This window comes from Diabrotica undecimpunctata, chromosome 3, assembly GCF_040954645.1.
Source record: "Diabrotica undecimpunctata isolate CICGRU chromosome 3, icDiaUnde3, whole genome shotgun sequence".
In the NCBI taxonomy this organism is placed as follows: domain Eukaryota; kingdom Metazoa; phylum Arthropoda; class Insecta; order Coleoptera; family Chrysomelidae; genus Diabrotica; species Diabrotica undecimpunctata.
The window spans coordinates 124,105,642-124,122,416 of record NC_092805.1 but is presented as its reverse complement, the minus strand read 5'-3'; the positions used below and the strand labels follow the sequence as shown (position 1 = coordinate 124,122,416).

The 16,775-nt window shown below is 33.2% G+C and overlaps 1 protein-coding gene across 1 annotated transcript in view; it reads right to left on the bottom strand.

Moving 5' to 3' along the window:
• The window catches only part of LOC140437358 (dual specificity protein phosphatase 21-like), a 44,892-nt gene extending 35,470 nt beyond the window's left edge, over window positions 1-9,422 (bottom strand). The window contains exon 1 of the mRNA XM_072526841.1: window positions 9,085-9,422. Within this exon, the coding sequence (XP_072382942.1) occupies window positions 9,085-9,191 (107 nt within the window). The 5' untranslated portion in view covers window positions 9,192-9,422. The remainder of the gene's footprint in view (window positions 1-9,084) is intronic.
• Between the last annotated feature and the right edge of the window lie 7,353 nt (window positions 9,423-16,775).

The window sequence follows — 16,775 nt, the reverse complement described above, 5'->3', positions numbered from 1 at the left end:
CCAGTCGTGTCAGATTAATTTCGACTCGAAATGAAATTTCAACCACTTTCTTGAAGTTGAAATTAATTTCGATAAATCGAAAATTATGACGTCGTTTGATTAGTTCAGCTGAAATGCACAAGGTATAATTGTATATGTGAAAGTATGTTGTATCCTTGAATTTATATTGTTAGTGCTTTTTAGTGATTTCTGTGGTTGTTCTAGTTAGTTATAGATGATGCTATTAACTCTTTAGTGTTAGTCTATTTTTATTTCTGACTTATTCTTTCAGTATTGGTAACCAGATCTTGCTATATTCTATTGATACACGTTGTTTTTTTTTTCTCTGCTACACGTTTTTCTTTATTTGGTAAGATGAAGGCTTCTTCTTCGATTTTTCTCTTTTTGTAGTCTGTTTCTTTTATGAATGTTGGTGCATGTTCCCGCTGGATACTGTACGCATTATGCCAGGCATGTTTGCAGATCTATGATCTTTCAAGGACTCTGTTTTTAAAATATGATTTACACTCATTGTGTCATATCTAGTGGCCTAGATTATGAGGAATTAATCTTAGGACACCGATACAGGTACACAATAGACTCGAAGGATCCGTTGCTCAGTACTAGTAAATTACGGGCGGGGTCGTCCGTTAAGGTCAGAAACACAAGAAAGAATAGATATAAAACAACAAAAAGGAAACAGGAAAGAGTCAAAACTGCATAAGAAAAGGAAAACCTTATTAAATAAGAAAATAACAATGTAAACTGGGCGAAAAAAACAGAAGATAAAAATGTAAAGAAATACGAAAGATTTTAAAAAATAGCTTACCCTTTGTCAGGGGTCTTGAATACAAAAGTCGAACTTCACTACATACTGACTCAGCGAAAAATGAATTTAGATAAAAGAATTCCTCTACATGGAGAATTTTTAAATGGGGATACCGTTACTTTGTATGGAGTCAAAGTTATACGAAAACATTAGGAGAGTCCATAAGGGGATATTTTCGGCACTTATTTGAAAGATTAGCTGATATATTTTCCGGACTGAATCGATAGATTTTACAGCATTTAGGTAAACAGTCACAAAGGGAACAATAAAGGTTCATCGTATACAACGGTTGTTTTGTATCTTTGTTCCTAACTTCGTAGGAGATAGCTAAAGATATTTAACGGTTGCTTTATTAGGAAGTATTATCGGCCTGAAATAATTTCTTGGGAACTTCGACATAAATTAAAATTATTTACGTAACGATAATGTATGGGAATTTTGACACCTTACATCATTTATCATAACACTTAATGGTCGTGAAGTTGTTCCCAGATAAAAATTGTTGCAATCGCAAGGTATTACTAAAATGGAGTTTTTGATCTCTTCTGTTGGGTTTGGATTTGGAGAGATTAGTTCTCAGTATGTTGGTTATTTTAAATGTTTTATTTTATATCCTTTTTAATTTTTCTTATAAGCCTTTTACATATGATACTGATTTTCTTTGAGAATCATTTTTAAGAAAACATTCCGCACTAAAGGCATGCACAAAGGTTATTTCAAACGTCTGTTCCCGGTGTAAAATTACTCTTAGAGCTTCAAAGAACTGACCCCAGAATAATCACAGCTTCAATTACATCATCCCAATACCTTGGTATAACAGATCATAAATTCTTTTCGGTAATTTCTCTGAAGAAATAAATAGCGGAGGTAAAATAGAAGTTATAAAAACGAATCTCAGTTAAACGAGGATAATCACAACAACAAAACAAGAAAAACATTATAAACAATGCTACACTGATTTTATAGAGCAATTAAAAAATTCAATACGGCGATAAAAATAAATAAAAATTGTAGTTGCTTGGACAAAGTTAAGAAAAAAATGGTGATTAATTAATTTCAATAATCAAGCTTTAAGGTCAAAAATTATCAGAAGATAAATAGAGGAATATGAGAAATAAAAATTTAATAAAAATTTTATCAATTTACAAAACAAAAGTTTGGTTAATTATGGCATCTGCTGGAGATAAGAGATAAAGTGAAATGAAAATCCTTAAATCTGCAGAATTATCGACAATAAAAAACACGGATGAACCAAATAGACAGATAAAACGTACTGTGTAGATAAGCAAAAAACAGAACACTAAATAAAATGATACAAAAATAGATAAGCAAAAAGGACGAAACCTTTACGAAATTGGCTCCAATTAAAAACACAAAATCATGAAGGCTTTGCCCATCATAGAAAGAAACATGGTATTTGAATTTACTTTTGGCTTATTTGTATATCCTACAATACTAAATGTTGATCTTTTAATTGTAAAATAAACTAAAACAAATGACAATAGCAATATAATAACTTCACCTCTGTTTAAAATAAGTATGTTTCCATTTAGTATCGGTAAATTAACTGAAATAACTATAAACTCAAACATAAATATATATAAATAACTGTGTACTGATGCATCTCTCTCTCTTGTCGTTTCCTCATTGCTGAGGATCGTGATTTCCTACAATGCGGGCTGTCAATTGTCAACTCTACAATGCATACTTGGCTTCATAAAAGCCTTTTGATCCGTAGTATATATAGAAAGCTATAAAGTTGTCCCTAATTACAAAAAAAATTCCAGGTTGTGAGGTGCATACTTTCTTGCAAGAATGATTGGCATTCCAAGTATGCGTCTCGACCCAAATTGTATACTATGTATATAGATACATATATATCTTTATGTATAAAAAACTTATGTGACGATGTTTGTCCAAAAAAACCACTGAACTGACTGCAATAAAATTTTGTGAAAGTGTATTTGTTGGTCCAACTTGGGAGATAGGATATTTTTTATCTCGATGAATGACACTCATTTTTTTTTAATTGTAAATTCAAAATGTTTGACACGACTGCACCTCTAGTTTAGTTGATCCGTTTGTTAAATGCCATTTTATGATATTTTATAACATTTATATTATTAATGTTTGTATTTTGAGAACGATTTCCGAATTGGAAATTGAAACGTCAAAAAACTTACTTTAACCTTCAATTGTGGCTTATTCCCATTAAAATAGTAATTATTTTATATCTACATTTATAAAATATCATAAAATGACATTTACCAAACGTTATTTTATGTTTTTGTTACTTTTTTTATAATAAATCGAGAACGACTGTACTACCATAACGGAACTAGCAAAATTTGTCGAAGATTATGCCTTTGCCATGAAAAAAAGCAATGGCGAAGACTATAAAGAGTCGTCTGTAAAGTCAATGTGGAATACTACATCAAAAATTGTACAAGAAAAATATTTTACGTGTGCGCTATAAAAATCGACCCTTTCACAGATATATCTTTCAAATGTGCAAGATTGGCCAGAGATACCAAGCGGAGGCAGCTTCAAAGCGTTCAAGAAAAAAGAAACTCAGTACAAAAGCATTATCCACCCAAGAACTATTAACAATCATCCAAAGCTACGACGAAGAAACCCCCGATGGAGCACAAAAATTTTTTCACCTTTGCTGATTTGAACTTGCTTGGAAAGGCAATGTAATAAGAAATTTATCAAACGAATATTTATGCCCAGTTAGATTATTTTTGAAATTAATGAAAAAAGGGGACCAAAGATTCTATCTGACAGACTCTTTCTTATCGTTCACCCCAACTGGAAGGACGAATGTTGGTTCAAAAACTGTCTACTTGGAATCAACACCGTATCTTAGTGGACAAAAATGTCAGCTGAAAAAAATTGGAAAAGACACAAAAAAACATAACACATAAATCATTCTCATTGATCTTCAGCTGTGTCAGCCTTGTTCAAGCAAGGTGTTTCTGAACAGGAGTTAATTAAATTAACGGGTCACTCAAATGCAAGCTCTCTAAAACCATATCTGCAGGTGGATTCCAGTCACCACCAGAAGTTGATCGAAAATTTCAGAACAACAAATGAAGCTGGACCTTCGAGTTCCCAAATGCTACAGGTCAATAATACACAAAAGCATGCTTTGGTAGAAAAGAATGTGCAAACTAATATAGCTTATAATAATTGTACATTTAATATTGTTAACAAATAAATAAAGATTATGTTTCGTTGATATGGTGCATTAATTGTCTCGTGAAATAGTCTTGTCGAAAATCATTCGAGAGAAAATTATTTACCGGCAAAATTTTCTTTTGGATTTATTTAAGTTTGTTGCGTTTTGTCAATTTTCGCTTATGAAATTTTAACAAAATCATTTGACTGACATCTCGTGATTTAACTGTCAAAATTTAATTCGCGAAAATTGCCAGGCAATAAACTTTCATACCAGTCAAAAATAAATATTGCCGACAAAATTTTCTCTCTTATGATATTATATACGAGAATAGTAGCGACAACGGATTTATTTTTCCGTACAAAAAGTTACTTATACTCTTATATAAAATTTTTTATTAAGACTCTACCAATCAAAACATTTGATTGTTTTTTAGTCTATGGTACTAGTAAGTACTAATAGTCTTATAGTACAGTATGTATGTGTGACATTAGTCTTATTCGTGTTATTTTTAAATATGGATAGGAAAAAGTCACTTACACAGAAAGAACTTAAATATTATGCAGAATTGTTATTTTTCGAGTCCAAAAGTATGTATATATGAGATGTATAAACCTTCTGAAGATGAAACTTCAACTTTCTTGAAACTTCTATAAAGAATCAGCATCAAAAAGCCAGTTAGAAGTTCGAGATACACAGGAAAATTTAAACATAACTTCCACACCTAGTAGTTATTTTGTGTTATGGTCAAAACCAAATAAAAAGGTTTTGATCCGAAAAATCAAATTTCAAGTCATCGTAGTTGTACATTGGATATTGGCATACAAACTTGACGTCATACCAATATTTCAAAAAGTTGTTTCCACGTTCATTGTATGTATATTGCTCAATGTACTAATGGGAGGATTTAAATAGTAAGCAGTCAAGAAGAAATGCTTGTCTGAAAGAAACTGACTTCAAAATTCAAATAATCACTCTTGGTTGCATGCTAGTTATGTACTACAACCTTGTACCAAAAACTAGTACAGTAATGACAGATTCAAAGATATATCTTCAAAAATGTATTTTTCATTACCAAGGAAACTAACAGGCTTCAACCACTAATTACATTGATGACATTGTACAATGCTTAAAAAGCCCCTTTTAAAAATACCGACAAGGCAGCAGTTTTTAAAGTATCGACGAGTCCATGACAAAATCCAAAGGTCTATCGTCACTCAAAGAGTATACTGCTAAAACTAGTAAAAAGGGTAACCAAAATGTGTCTAAGGTCAATTTCATTCTTCGTTCGACTTCAACATCTATACAGGTCGTGAAACTAAATATGTAGAAGGAACTCTTGGAGAACGAGTATTGTTTCAAAACAAAGAGGTGGAAGCTTATTTTCGTGCAATGAAAATTGACTAATGTTTGTAAAATGGCAGGACACCAAGGAAGTCATGATGCTGATGTTTCATCTATAAATCAAACCATGAGAGATGGCTCAAAAGTAAATGTGTCCTGCCCAGAAATGATAGCGTGCTACAGGAAAATTATGGGTGGGGTTGATCTAGAGTACCAAATTGTAGGATTGTACGAGTTAGATCGTAAATCAATCAAATGGTTGAAAAAAGTATTCCATCGATTACTTATGATATCAGTTGTAAACTTATGAAATATTTATAATGAAAAAAATAACTCTGATTCAATTTTTGGTACCCCTGGCAGAAGAAATGATTGCCGAAGGACAAAAAATAGCTGCTGTACGACATTTATCTAAGAAGGCAAGCGTATCTATAAAAGAAAACGTTTCTAGAGTGTACCTATCATTACATCTTTCAATTGGCAGAAACACAAGAAAACGATGTAAAAAGTGCACTGATAATAAAACTCAAACACGTACAAAAACCGTTTGCGAAGAGTGCGACATTCCTTTATGTAAAAAGTTTTTTGCAGTATATCATCGTAAATAATAGTTTGTATTTTTGAGTTATTTTTTTGTATTTTCAGGTAATTTTTTTGTATTTTTGAATAATAAAGTAATACAAATATATTAATTATATTTTTATGTAGGACTGTTGGTACACATACGTACCATTACACGAGACTAATGGTACGTATATGTACCACAACCCCCTAACATTTTTATTAACATTTTTGATAAACCAGGGTATATTTGTGTATATAAAAATAAAAAACCACAAAAACATGTTTTTAAAACCCTTTAAAAAAACCGTTTCGAAAGGGTTAAACATAAAGTGACCTTTAACAAACGTCATCATATCTAATTACTTTTTTCGTTTCGTATGAACTCTGGAAAATATGATGAAATTGTAAGGAAAATAGCAATTTTCTCATGCACACACTTACAATATACTGATGTGTTTTAAAAAATGTGATATTTACTCGAGGGTATATTATTTTTATTTTTGAGAGAGTTATATATGATTAGAATTAAAAATAATTTTAAAATGTTCAACATTGTATATTACAATAAAAAAACGTTTTTTTTTAACATTTTCTCTACAATAAAGTTAAAAATATAAGTTTGCGCATTAATTCAATTCATTTTAATAATTATAAATTTAATGAAACAATTCTAAATAAACTTAAATTTTAAAATCTACTGATAATGTTAAAATCTAATTAAGTATACTAAATTCATAACGTTTTCTATATTAATTTGTATCGTAATTGTAATATATTTTAATCGTAATTTATGATAATTTACCGTCGTTGAGTTGCGCCAAATGTAGGCAACTTACAATTGTTGATTCTGAAAATTGTTAGCTAGTGGCGAACAGCATATTCAGTACTCAAGCTGTCAATAAACGTTCAAACCAAACCAAATGCAATATGTAACATTAAAAAAAAGTGTAACGGTTGCAGTGATGCAAACGAGTTCAATTATCTGGGATCAATGTCCTATGGTTCATAAAGAATCACTCGAAGCATTACATAAAAGTATGCAAGATTTAAACGGCAACAACAAACTATTCGGTGATGCTGTATAACTACTGTGATGTCTTCAGACAGACATTATCGATTATTCCTCTGTTTACATATGCAGATGAGATTAATGCATATTTAACTAAAACAATCGATTTTATGACGAAATGCCGAAACAGTTCGATTGACCATTAAGATAACAGTACAAGTGCAAAATGATCTATCGGTGCAAATATTTTCCAAAAATTAGTTAAATATTGGCAACGGTAAAATAAAATATGATGCATTCAAATACACAATGCATCAAATCTCTAGGTAATTTCTGCACTTTTGTTGGGACTAAACATGAATTAATTGTAAGTGTCTTCCAGGCTATACTGAATAATTACCTGAATGATAATTATATATACAGTAAAACCTCCCTTAACACAAACCTTTTTAACCAAAACATATTTTAATAATTTTCGTTTTTTTTTTAATAATTTTTAATAATTTCGCCAATAAAAAGTCAATTTTTATCGCAAAACGTAACAATTCCATCAATTTCACTCACCGATTGATGCCTATGTGTGTTGGGAAATAAAAAAAAACCAAGAGCTCTAAAAGATATTTTCGAAAAAACACTTCCAGTTTTTTATAGAAGCCAAAAAAGCTCATAGATGTCGACCACTTTATTTTCAGAATGGTTCGAAAATGAATTCGTCCCAACTGTAAAATCCTTTTTAAAATCAAAAAACCTTCCCATCAAAGCATTGTTGCTTGTTGACAATGCGTCAACTCACCCTCAAAATCTACAAAATGGTGACAATTGTCAGATTTTTGCCACCAAATGTCACGAGCCGACCATGGAGAAATAGAGACACTCAAGAGAAGCATTCTTAAGACATCTGTTATTAGGAGACGAATGAATCCAAAAGTGTTCCCGAAATTCTCAAATCTTTAACAATGAAACATGTTGTTTACTGGTGAGCTGAGTCGTGGGCAAAGATCAAATCTTCAACTTAGGAACAAAGCTGGAACAAACTTTTTGATGGGATTTTGATTGACGATACTGAAGAAGAAAATGATAAAGAAACGACAGAAGAAATTAAACCGTTAATAAAAAATTTGCCGGGATGTGACGAAATTAACCAAGAAGAGATACATGAGTGGTTAGCAGCCGATGACTCAGAAAGTGAATTCATCGACCAGGACATGATTGATATGGTTCTTCATCGCGACAACCTGAGCGTATCAGACGACGAAGATGATGACCCAACAGACAACAGGCAGCACGAGACCGCCGACGAGATTTTCAATGCCTTAGAGGTAAGAATTTTATACAGTAGGCCTAATTAGTTAGGGACACGACTAGGTTCTTAATTTTTGTTATTGTTATGTCATTGCATAAAGTTTTGTCCTTTTCAGATTGCTTCACGTTTCGTCGAAAAATAGAATGATGCACTCATGACATTCTGCAAATGAATGATGAAGAGATATAGCTGCAAAACATCGTTGACAATCAAAAACGCAAAAGAAAGAAAGTAAGAAGAATTCTTCAAAAAAAGCATGTTAAACTTGTTCATTTTCTTAATTTTAATTCTATTTTTTTCTTTTCTACTCAATTTTTAGTATTGAACACTACTTAGACAAGACAAGGGTATTTTTTGAACTGAAATAAGAACCGTGAGATATAATCTTTCTTTCTCCCCTTCCTTTTGCCCTATCAGGGTGTCGGATGTGAGATATAATAAAAATCTAATTAATAATTTAGCGTCAAATACGACAAATACTTTGACATTTCGACATTTAGCTTGGAAATGGTTTTTAAAATAAAAATTTTTATCAATACAAAAATTTTATTTCAGAAACAATTTTCGAGTTAGTAGTCAGAAGGTCAATAAAGAATTTCTTATATTGCAATTGTGGTTATTTCAGTGTATATAATAAAGTTATAAAAATAAAATGCCAGAAGAAAGTAGCTTCAAAACCATAAATATTATAATTAAAAAAAAAGAAATGGATAATTACGCCTTCGTAGGCCACAAAAGACAACTATATACATACTAATAATAGGTGTTATCAACAAATATAATCATATATATTGAAAAAAGAACATAAATATTTGATCAACATAGATATAAAAAATAAAACAAAAAGCTTTTATAAGGTATATAATAAAAGTTACCTTTGTATATTCTCTTCCTCTTGAATATTATTTAACATATTTTGCACAATATTTTCTTTCACGTTTTGAAAGTCTTTGGAATCTTCTATAATGCTCGCAATTTCCATTTTAGGAGAAATGCGATAAAGATCTAATGCAACAAATTTAATATAAAATTTGTCTTTAATTGACTAACGACACAATAACGTTTTTCAGTGAAAGTTTGTTTGAACTTTTTGAAAAAGAACTGAACAAATGCCAAACGCGAGACTGAGTCATGGAATGCCGCGATTTACCTGAGTTTTAAAGTATAATCAAAGTAAGCGGGACCTGCGCATAGAACCCCAAGCGACAAACGGCAAATGAGCGTGGCATTCCGCAATATTTGTGTAAATAGTCGAATTCCAATCGTGACTTTCAGCTGAAAGCTTTCCAAGCGAACAGATGTTACGGGTTGCCAAGTCGTACAGGAATCATTGTTATATCTAATTTTAATCTCGTATAACTTAGGTAGTTTTGAACTTAATCTTCTGGTCTATTAACTTAAATTTTAGGTATCTTCTTGCAGTCTTGCCTTCTATCGAAGGTTGGTGATTATTATGTCAAATATATTTCTAGCAAATATATATTTACAGCTTGCAGATCTAGGAAGGTCTGCAATTCATGACAAAGCAATGAATACAGGAATACGAGCGACAGAGACTAAATGTTTACTAAATAAAAACAAAATACGTGTGAGTTGAAAACTCCTCTTATTCACATGTATTTTGTGGAACATAGATATTTATTTAGAGGTAAAAATGGAAGCACTAAAACAGAAATCAAAGAACGATTCATAAAAGGGTAAAAAAATAATAGGCGCACTAAACTACTTTGTTCAAAAATTACTTCTAAACAGAAATGGATGCCGCTATATAAAAGCATTTTTAAATCGTTGTACTTTATGGATACGTAACCTACCAACTCACCATGAGAACGGAACAAGAAATCCTTGTTTTGGAAAAGGATTTTTGACGCAGATCAGCAGGTATATCGAAAATAATGTACGTAATAAATAAAAGAATGAGACAAATCCTGGACCAAATAATTACCATGTTTTCAGCCCGGTTTAGGTCTCTCAGTATATTTTCTGTAATTCCGGGGTATAGTAACAAAAATAGATACGTCTTTAATTTTTAGAAATTGAATTTTTGATGGCAGCATTTTTATTTAGAGATTGCCTATTACCTAAAAAACATTTTGGGATTAAATATAGCTTGGTCCAGAGTTATTTTGATTAAAAACATTGGGTTTGAAACAAACTTGGTTACGTCCACAAAAACTCTAAGTTATAATGGCCGCTTATATAATTTCTATGTTGTTACGTCGTCTGTTTTAACATTTTAAATAAGAATTCCTGTGATTTCATGTGAAAGCTGTAATTTTTTATAAAGATGGATGTTTTGCTATGCTTGTTAATAAAAACCTGGCACGTATTTCCAGTATTTCGACAAGAGAAAAAACCCAGTACCTTCTGCTCGATTACATATACGGGCAAGATATCAACAAAAATAGCTAAATACATAAAAAGGAAAGGAATAACAAGAGCTTTAGAACAAACAACAACTTAGTCAAATATCTTAAGAACAACAAGAACCAAAAGAAAAATCAATTACACAGTGATGTATAAAAACCTATAATGCAGCGATTGGTCAAAAATTTACATCGGTCAAACTGGTAGAACTTTTCACAAACGTATAGCAGAACAAAAAAGGGCTTTCAATAATAGAAACACAGATTCTACGTACGCACTTCAGCTTCTTGATAATAATTATTCTTTTAATGACGAATTTCAAATTCTTTACATTCAAAATAAACGTCTTAAGCTATTTTTATTAAAATCTATGGAAATCGACAAACTAAAAAATACAGACATAATTCCGAATGACCAACTTGGGATAAACAGTTCTCCCCTCCTTAACTTATTTAGTTAAAGACTATAAAGTATAAACACATACCAAAAATAGATTGAGCTTTCATCTGACATTAAGGCTGTTATAGAATTCACCTTCCTTCTTCTTATTAACCTCCTCCCTGACAGGCGTCAACCAATACTGGACGTCACACATTCCTTATCCTCCCTGATGTTTGGACACAGGAGCATTCTAAAGTCACAAAATAATAGGGAATCCAACAAGTTTCTTCCTGAGTAAATGGATAGTACGATAGGGGTTGTCAACTGTCAGGGTGTCATGAGAAAACGCTCACTCATCAAACACCTTCTCCAAAAATATAATATACAAATCCTTGCCCTTTCCAAAACAGATCCTTCCTACAGCACTCTCCACCGTTCCCGTTGCCATATATGACACGCCATATATGACATCCTGATCGAATACGGAATCCCGTTTTACACTCACACAATCCGTTCTCACATAATTCCGAATGATGAAGACTTCCTGGCTGCGGACATCCACCTCGATAACAATACTACACTCACACTAGTCTCTAATTACAAACAGCCTCTCCAATCCCTCACAAACGTTCCTTAACTATGTCTCCAGCCTGAATAATTCCATCATTATTGGAGATTTTAACGCCAGACACATATGATTTGATCGACGTATTAGGTGACGAGTGCATAATGGGCAATTCAATCACTTCGGATCACATCCATATTTTAGTAAAAGGACTGGTACTAAATCCTTTACCTATGTATCATCTCCGTACAATAAGAGAGTATAAACACGCTAACTGGAACTACTTCAAACAACATCTGTCTACCCGCCTGTCTACGGTGATCAAACTACAGGTGAATAATATGCAAGCCCGCCAATGGCGGGCTGCCACATCTAGTCTTGGTTATTGTAACGGTGGTCCTTTCTGGTCCAAATTTAAAATTCTAACTAAACAGAGAACCAACAACCCCTCTCTCCGTGTGGTAAATAATCAAATCATTAATTTCGATCAACAGAAGGCTGATGCCTTAAAAAATCATTTACAAAAATATACTTATTACCCCCAACAACTTCATATTTGACCACGTCTGTCGTGTAAATACCGAGAGAGACATAGAAAGACGACTGACCACCCCTTTTGATCCACAGGAACTGCATAACCATCCGATCATGACACCTGTCGATCAACAAATATTCGAACATTTCTACCAAATCAGCAACTCAGATTCACCAGAGCCGGACAACATTGGCAGGAACTGCGTGAAGAACCTTCCGCCGAACGTCAAGCTCTACCTGACGAAAAACGTCACTGCCACTCTCCAACACTGCTACTTTCCGTCACCATGGAAGCTAGAAAACACAATTATGCTCTTGAAAAAGTGCAAACCCAAGACATATCTAAACTAAGGTCTTCGAGAGGATCCTTAAGACTCTTCGACTTTACCACAGAAAACATCATCCCTACTTTTCAATGCGGCTTTAGAGAAGGTCACTTCACCACAACGGCGTTGACAGAAATCGTCACACATATTACAGAAACTGGCATGCTGGACTATCCAGGAAACTACTCAACATCGGCCTGCTCTTTCCATTCGTTAGCAGGAGTACCACAAGGTTCCATTGGCACCAATACTCTACACTATATACAACAGCGACTTTATTAATCCAAGTGACATAGACACACTTACTCTACGCAGATGACACTGCCCTCGAGATGAAGATGCCCTCTGTGGGTTTGCTCAAAATCATCTTGACCAGGTCGATAGACAGTGCAAGAGCTGCAGAGTAACACCTAACCCTAATAAAATACAAATGATTATCTTCAGACATTCCAATCTCAGTAGTTACATCATTAACAACATAGCCGAAAGAATTGACCTAAGCCTACGGGGGGATTGATTGGCTGAAACCCATGACAGGGTAAGGAGAAGAGTCGATGTACTCAATGCTCTATGTGGTAAATTCGGACGGACACACTAACGTACACTCATACATACATACAAAACATATTAGGCCCGTGATTGAATATAGACCTAACATATACGCCATGTTCCCAACATGTGCTGGGATTGGAAAGAGGAATCCTGCGTAGAGTAAACTACAAACTGCCCGACTACCCCTCCGCCCTCGTACATTATATATATATATATATATATATATATATATATATATATATATATATATATATATATATATATATATATATATATATATATATATATATATATATATATATATATATATATATATATATATATATATATATATATATATATATATATATATATATATGTTCGGAAAGATTTCCGCGGTTAGTACAATTAAACTTAGAGCTAAGATTAATATTATTATAAAAATTAATATTAAACTCACCAGTCTTCCGGGTTGAACCGCGTCGATATCCATTTTGCCGAGCTTTCGACATCCTCTCTGATGTCTTCTTCAGGGCTTCCGAGGTCTCAGTCTCCCGAGCCCCCAGACACTACTACACTCACTAGTCACTTCTAGTTCACTCACTAGTTCACTACTACGACTGGGACCAGGGGACGGTTCATTTATACCGTCGATGGTGACGTGGCCTAGGTGGGGGTTAGGGTGGGGATTGGCGCGAGAGTTGGCGCGAACATTTCCGACAGTGGGATTTTGATTCGAAGATGGATGGGGCGATATTTTGTTTATGAGAGGTCTCCATGTAGAAGGTAACCGTATGGCGTCATCTCTTTTATTAAGGCAATTTGGTCTTTTTTCTATTTCTATGGCTTCTCGGATAATTCTTGGTTTATAAAAGCGGATGGGGGCTATGGTTCTGGAGTTTTCGAAATCAATTTTGTGACCTGTATGAAGATGGTGTTGACCGAGAGCTGAAATTGAATCGGAATTGCGAACAGAAATGGAATGTTCATAAATCCTATTTTGAATTCTACGATTTGTTTGGCCTATATAGGATCGGGGACAGTCTGCACAAGGAATTTCATAAACTCCGTGCTGTTCGTTTGGAATATTGTCTTTGATTGATCGAACAAGAGATGAAAGTTTTTGTTGGGGGGTAAACAAAAGTCGCAGTACGGACCTCTTTGTTAGTAGTGTTAATGTTACTATTTGTTTGTGTTTTCATACTGTGTTCCTCTCTCATTTATTCCAATCGGGACTCTTGGATTCTTAGTGATTTTCCCACTTTTCTATAGGAATTAAGTTGCTTAAGGAGTTATGGGTGTTTTTCTTTAGATTAGTGAGAGTTCTCCATGCTTCCGTAGTCTAAGAACCACCAATTAAATTTTCAACTTGGGCACATTTTTGTTTCCAAAAGTTATTTTTTGCTTCTTTTATTTGATTGCGAATTCTCCGTTTTTCCTTTGAAATGTTACTCTATTGCTAGATGTTTTATTTTTTAGCCATTTCTTATATATTTTGTTTTTTCTTGTATCATTTTTTTACGTTTTCTTTTATCCATGGTGGTTCGTGGTGTTTATTGTCGTTGTTCTCTGTTCCTCATACTTCATAAGCAATTTTTTTTTATTACCGTTTTGAGGTTGTTGTATTGATAACTATCGAACATACATGTAACTATCGAACATACAGACCATAAATAAGAGGCTCTCCTCTCTGAGCAGGAGTTATATAATCAAAATCATCCGAGGCCAAAACTTTAGAGCCCAAAACATCATCAAAACTACCTGCATATTCTTTGGTAATGTATTCATTAGACATCCCAAAAGAAAACTCCCCTTCTTTTCCACTAAATTGCTGTCCTTAACCAGCAACGAACTCCCTGATGAATATATGAACATCCTGGAGGAAACTCCACTCTATTACCGTAATAGAGAAATAGCTCACTTCGAGCTATGCTACGGACATGTGGTTTCCCGATCCCATTGCACAATTATACTTGTCTCTAGGGAGGTTACAGCCACAGCTGCCCTCACCGCGACTCACATTTTTATACTTTATATTTTATTAATACTGTAAATTCATTCACTCTCTTCATTAATTAATTAATTAACTAATAATTTCTTAAAAGAACCGTTTTAGTTCAAATCGTTTCACCTCCGACCACCCTAGAGATCTACCCCAGGAACAATATCCACCGAGGCAAACCACCAGTGAGACATAATACAGCGATCCAGAGCCGACACCCAATAAAACAAACCACGTCCTAAAGAGGTGGCACACCTAAAACAGGACAATAGAATCATACAAAAGAAAATATAAAAAAAAAAACGGTTGCCTGTAAAGTCGGTTTTACGGGCGAAGATTTTACGTGACAACGTCTTTTTCTCGGTAGAATATTTATTGATATGAATATTATTAAATTGCACAATAGGAACAAGGAATTGAATGAAAATAAGAATTGCACAAATTTTAACTATAGAAATATATTTTGTTTACTAAAACATTGTACATGTAAACTTAAACTTAACTAATTTCTATTTGAGTGATTTTGTTGAGGATAGGACGAGTGGACGGTGGACACAAGCACGCACCGATTCAACGCGCCTAATTCTCTAGTGCTGAGTAAAAGCGAGAGAATAACATGACACTGAAGCAAAAATAGATCACTTGAGAAAGGCACTCTGTCGTAGTGATAATAATTTAAAATAAATTTTGTGGAAGTGTTGAAAACAAAAGTTTTCAGTGTTTTATTGTTGGATAAAATGAATTTTTATCACGTAAAGATCGAATTTATCACTTAACTTAACTAAGTATGTTTCAAAAAGTTGTATTTTACTTCAAATGTGTTCCTAAAATGTCTGAAATGGTGCTGAGGAATTATAAATTATGCGCCTTTATTCACCTATTATGTTTGCTGTTTAATGCATAAACCTCTTTACATGTCCTATAAATTAAATTTTGTTGAATCCGAAATGAAAGCATCCCTGAATTATGGCAACACTGTTTTCACTGTCATTATAAGCTGAAAGTTTTCATTTGGTATTTTTATCTAGATGAACTAAAGAGCCTATGAATCACAGAATAAACTCTTGACCTTGATATACGGATAATTGTTTTAATAGATTGCTCTTGAAATTATGTTTTATGACCTCACCCGTATTGTTATACAATAACAAAAGATCTAGAAATAAACTGTTTATTATGAATTGATCTGACGTTACTTCAAAAGAATTTGTTATTAATGTTCAAATTTATGAAATGTTTATATTGTGGTATTCGGACACATCGCAAAATACCATAAATCTCTAATACGCGGGTGGAGAAACAGCAGAACAAAAAATAGATCCTAAGATAATCAGATGCAAATTAGACATTATACTCCAGTCGTCGGGGACGAAAATGCCATTTGACCTCTAAAAATTATACGAATAAGCTGAATTTTGCTGAGATTGTCAATTTTGGACCCTAAAACATTGCACAAATGTTTATCATTTTTACCCCCTGGCTTCCGCCTCAAATCCCATTTCATAGGAAAGAAAAAAAAAGGAAAAAAATCGGTTGCCTGTAAAGTCGGTTTTACGGGGGAAGATTTTACGTGACAACGTCTTTTTCTCGGTAGAATATTTATTGATATGAATATTATTAAATTGCACAATAGGAACAAGGAATTGAATGAAAATAAGAAGTGCACCAATTTTAACTATAGAAATATATTTTGTTTACTAAAACATTGTACATGTAAACTTAAACTTAACTAATTTCTATTTGAGTGATTTTGTTGAGGATAGGACGATGATAGAAGAAATATGAAATGAAAGGAAGTGTTTCTGCTGTAATGTGTCTTGAACGCCAAGAACGCTCGAGAAAGACAGAGACACAAGCACG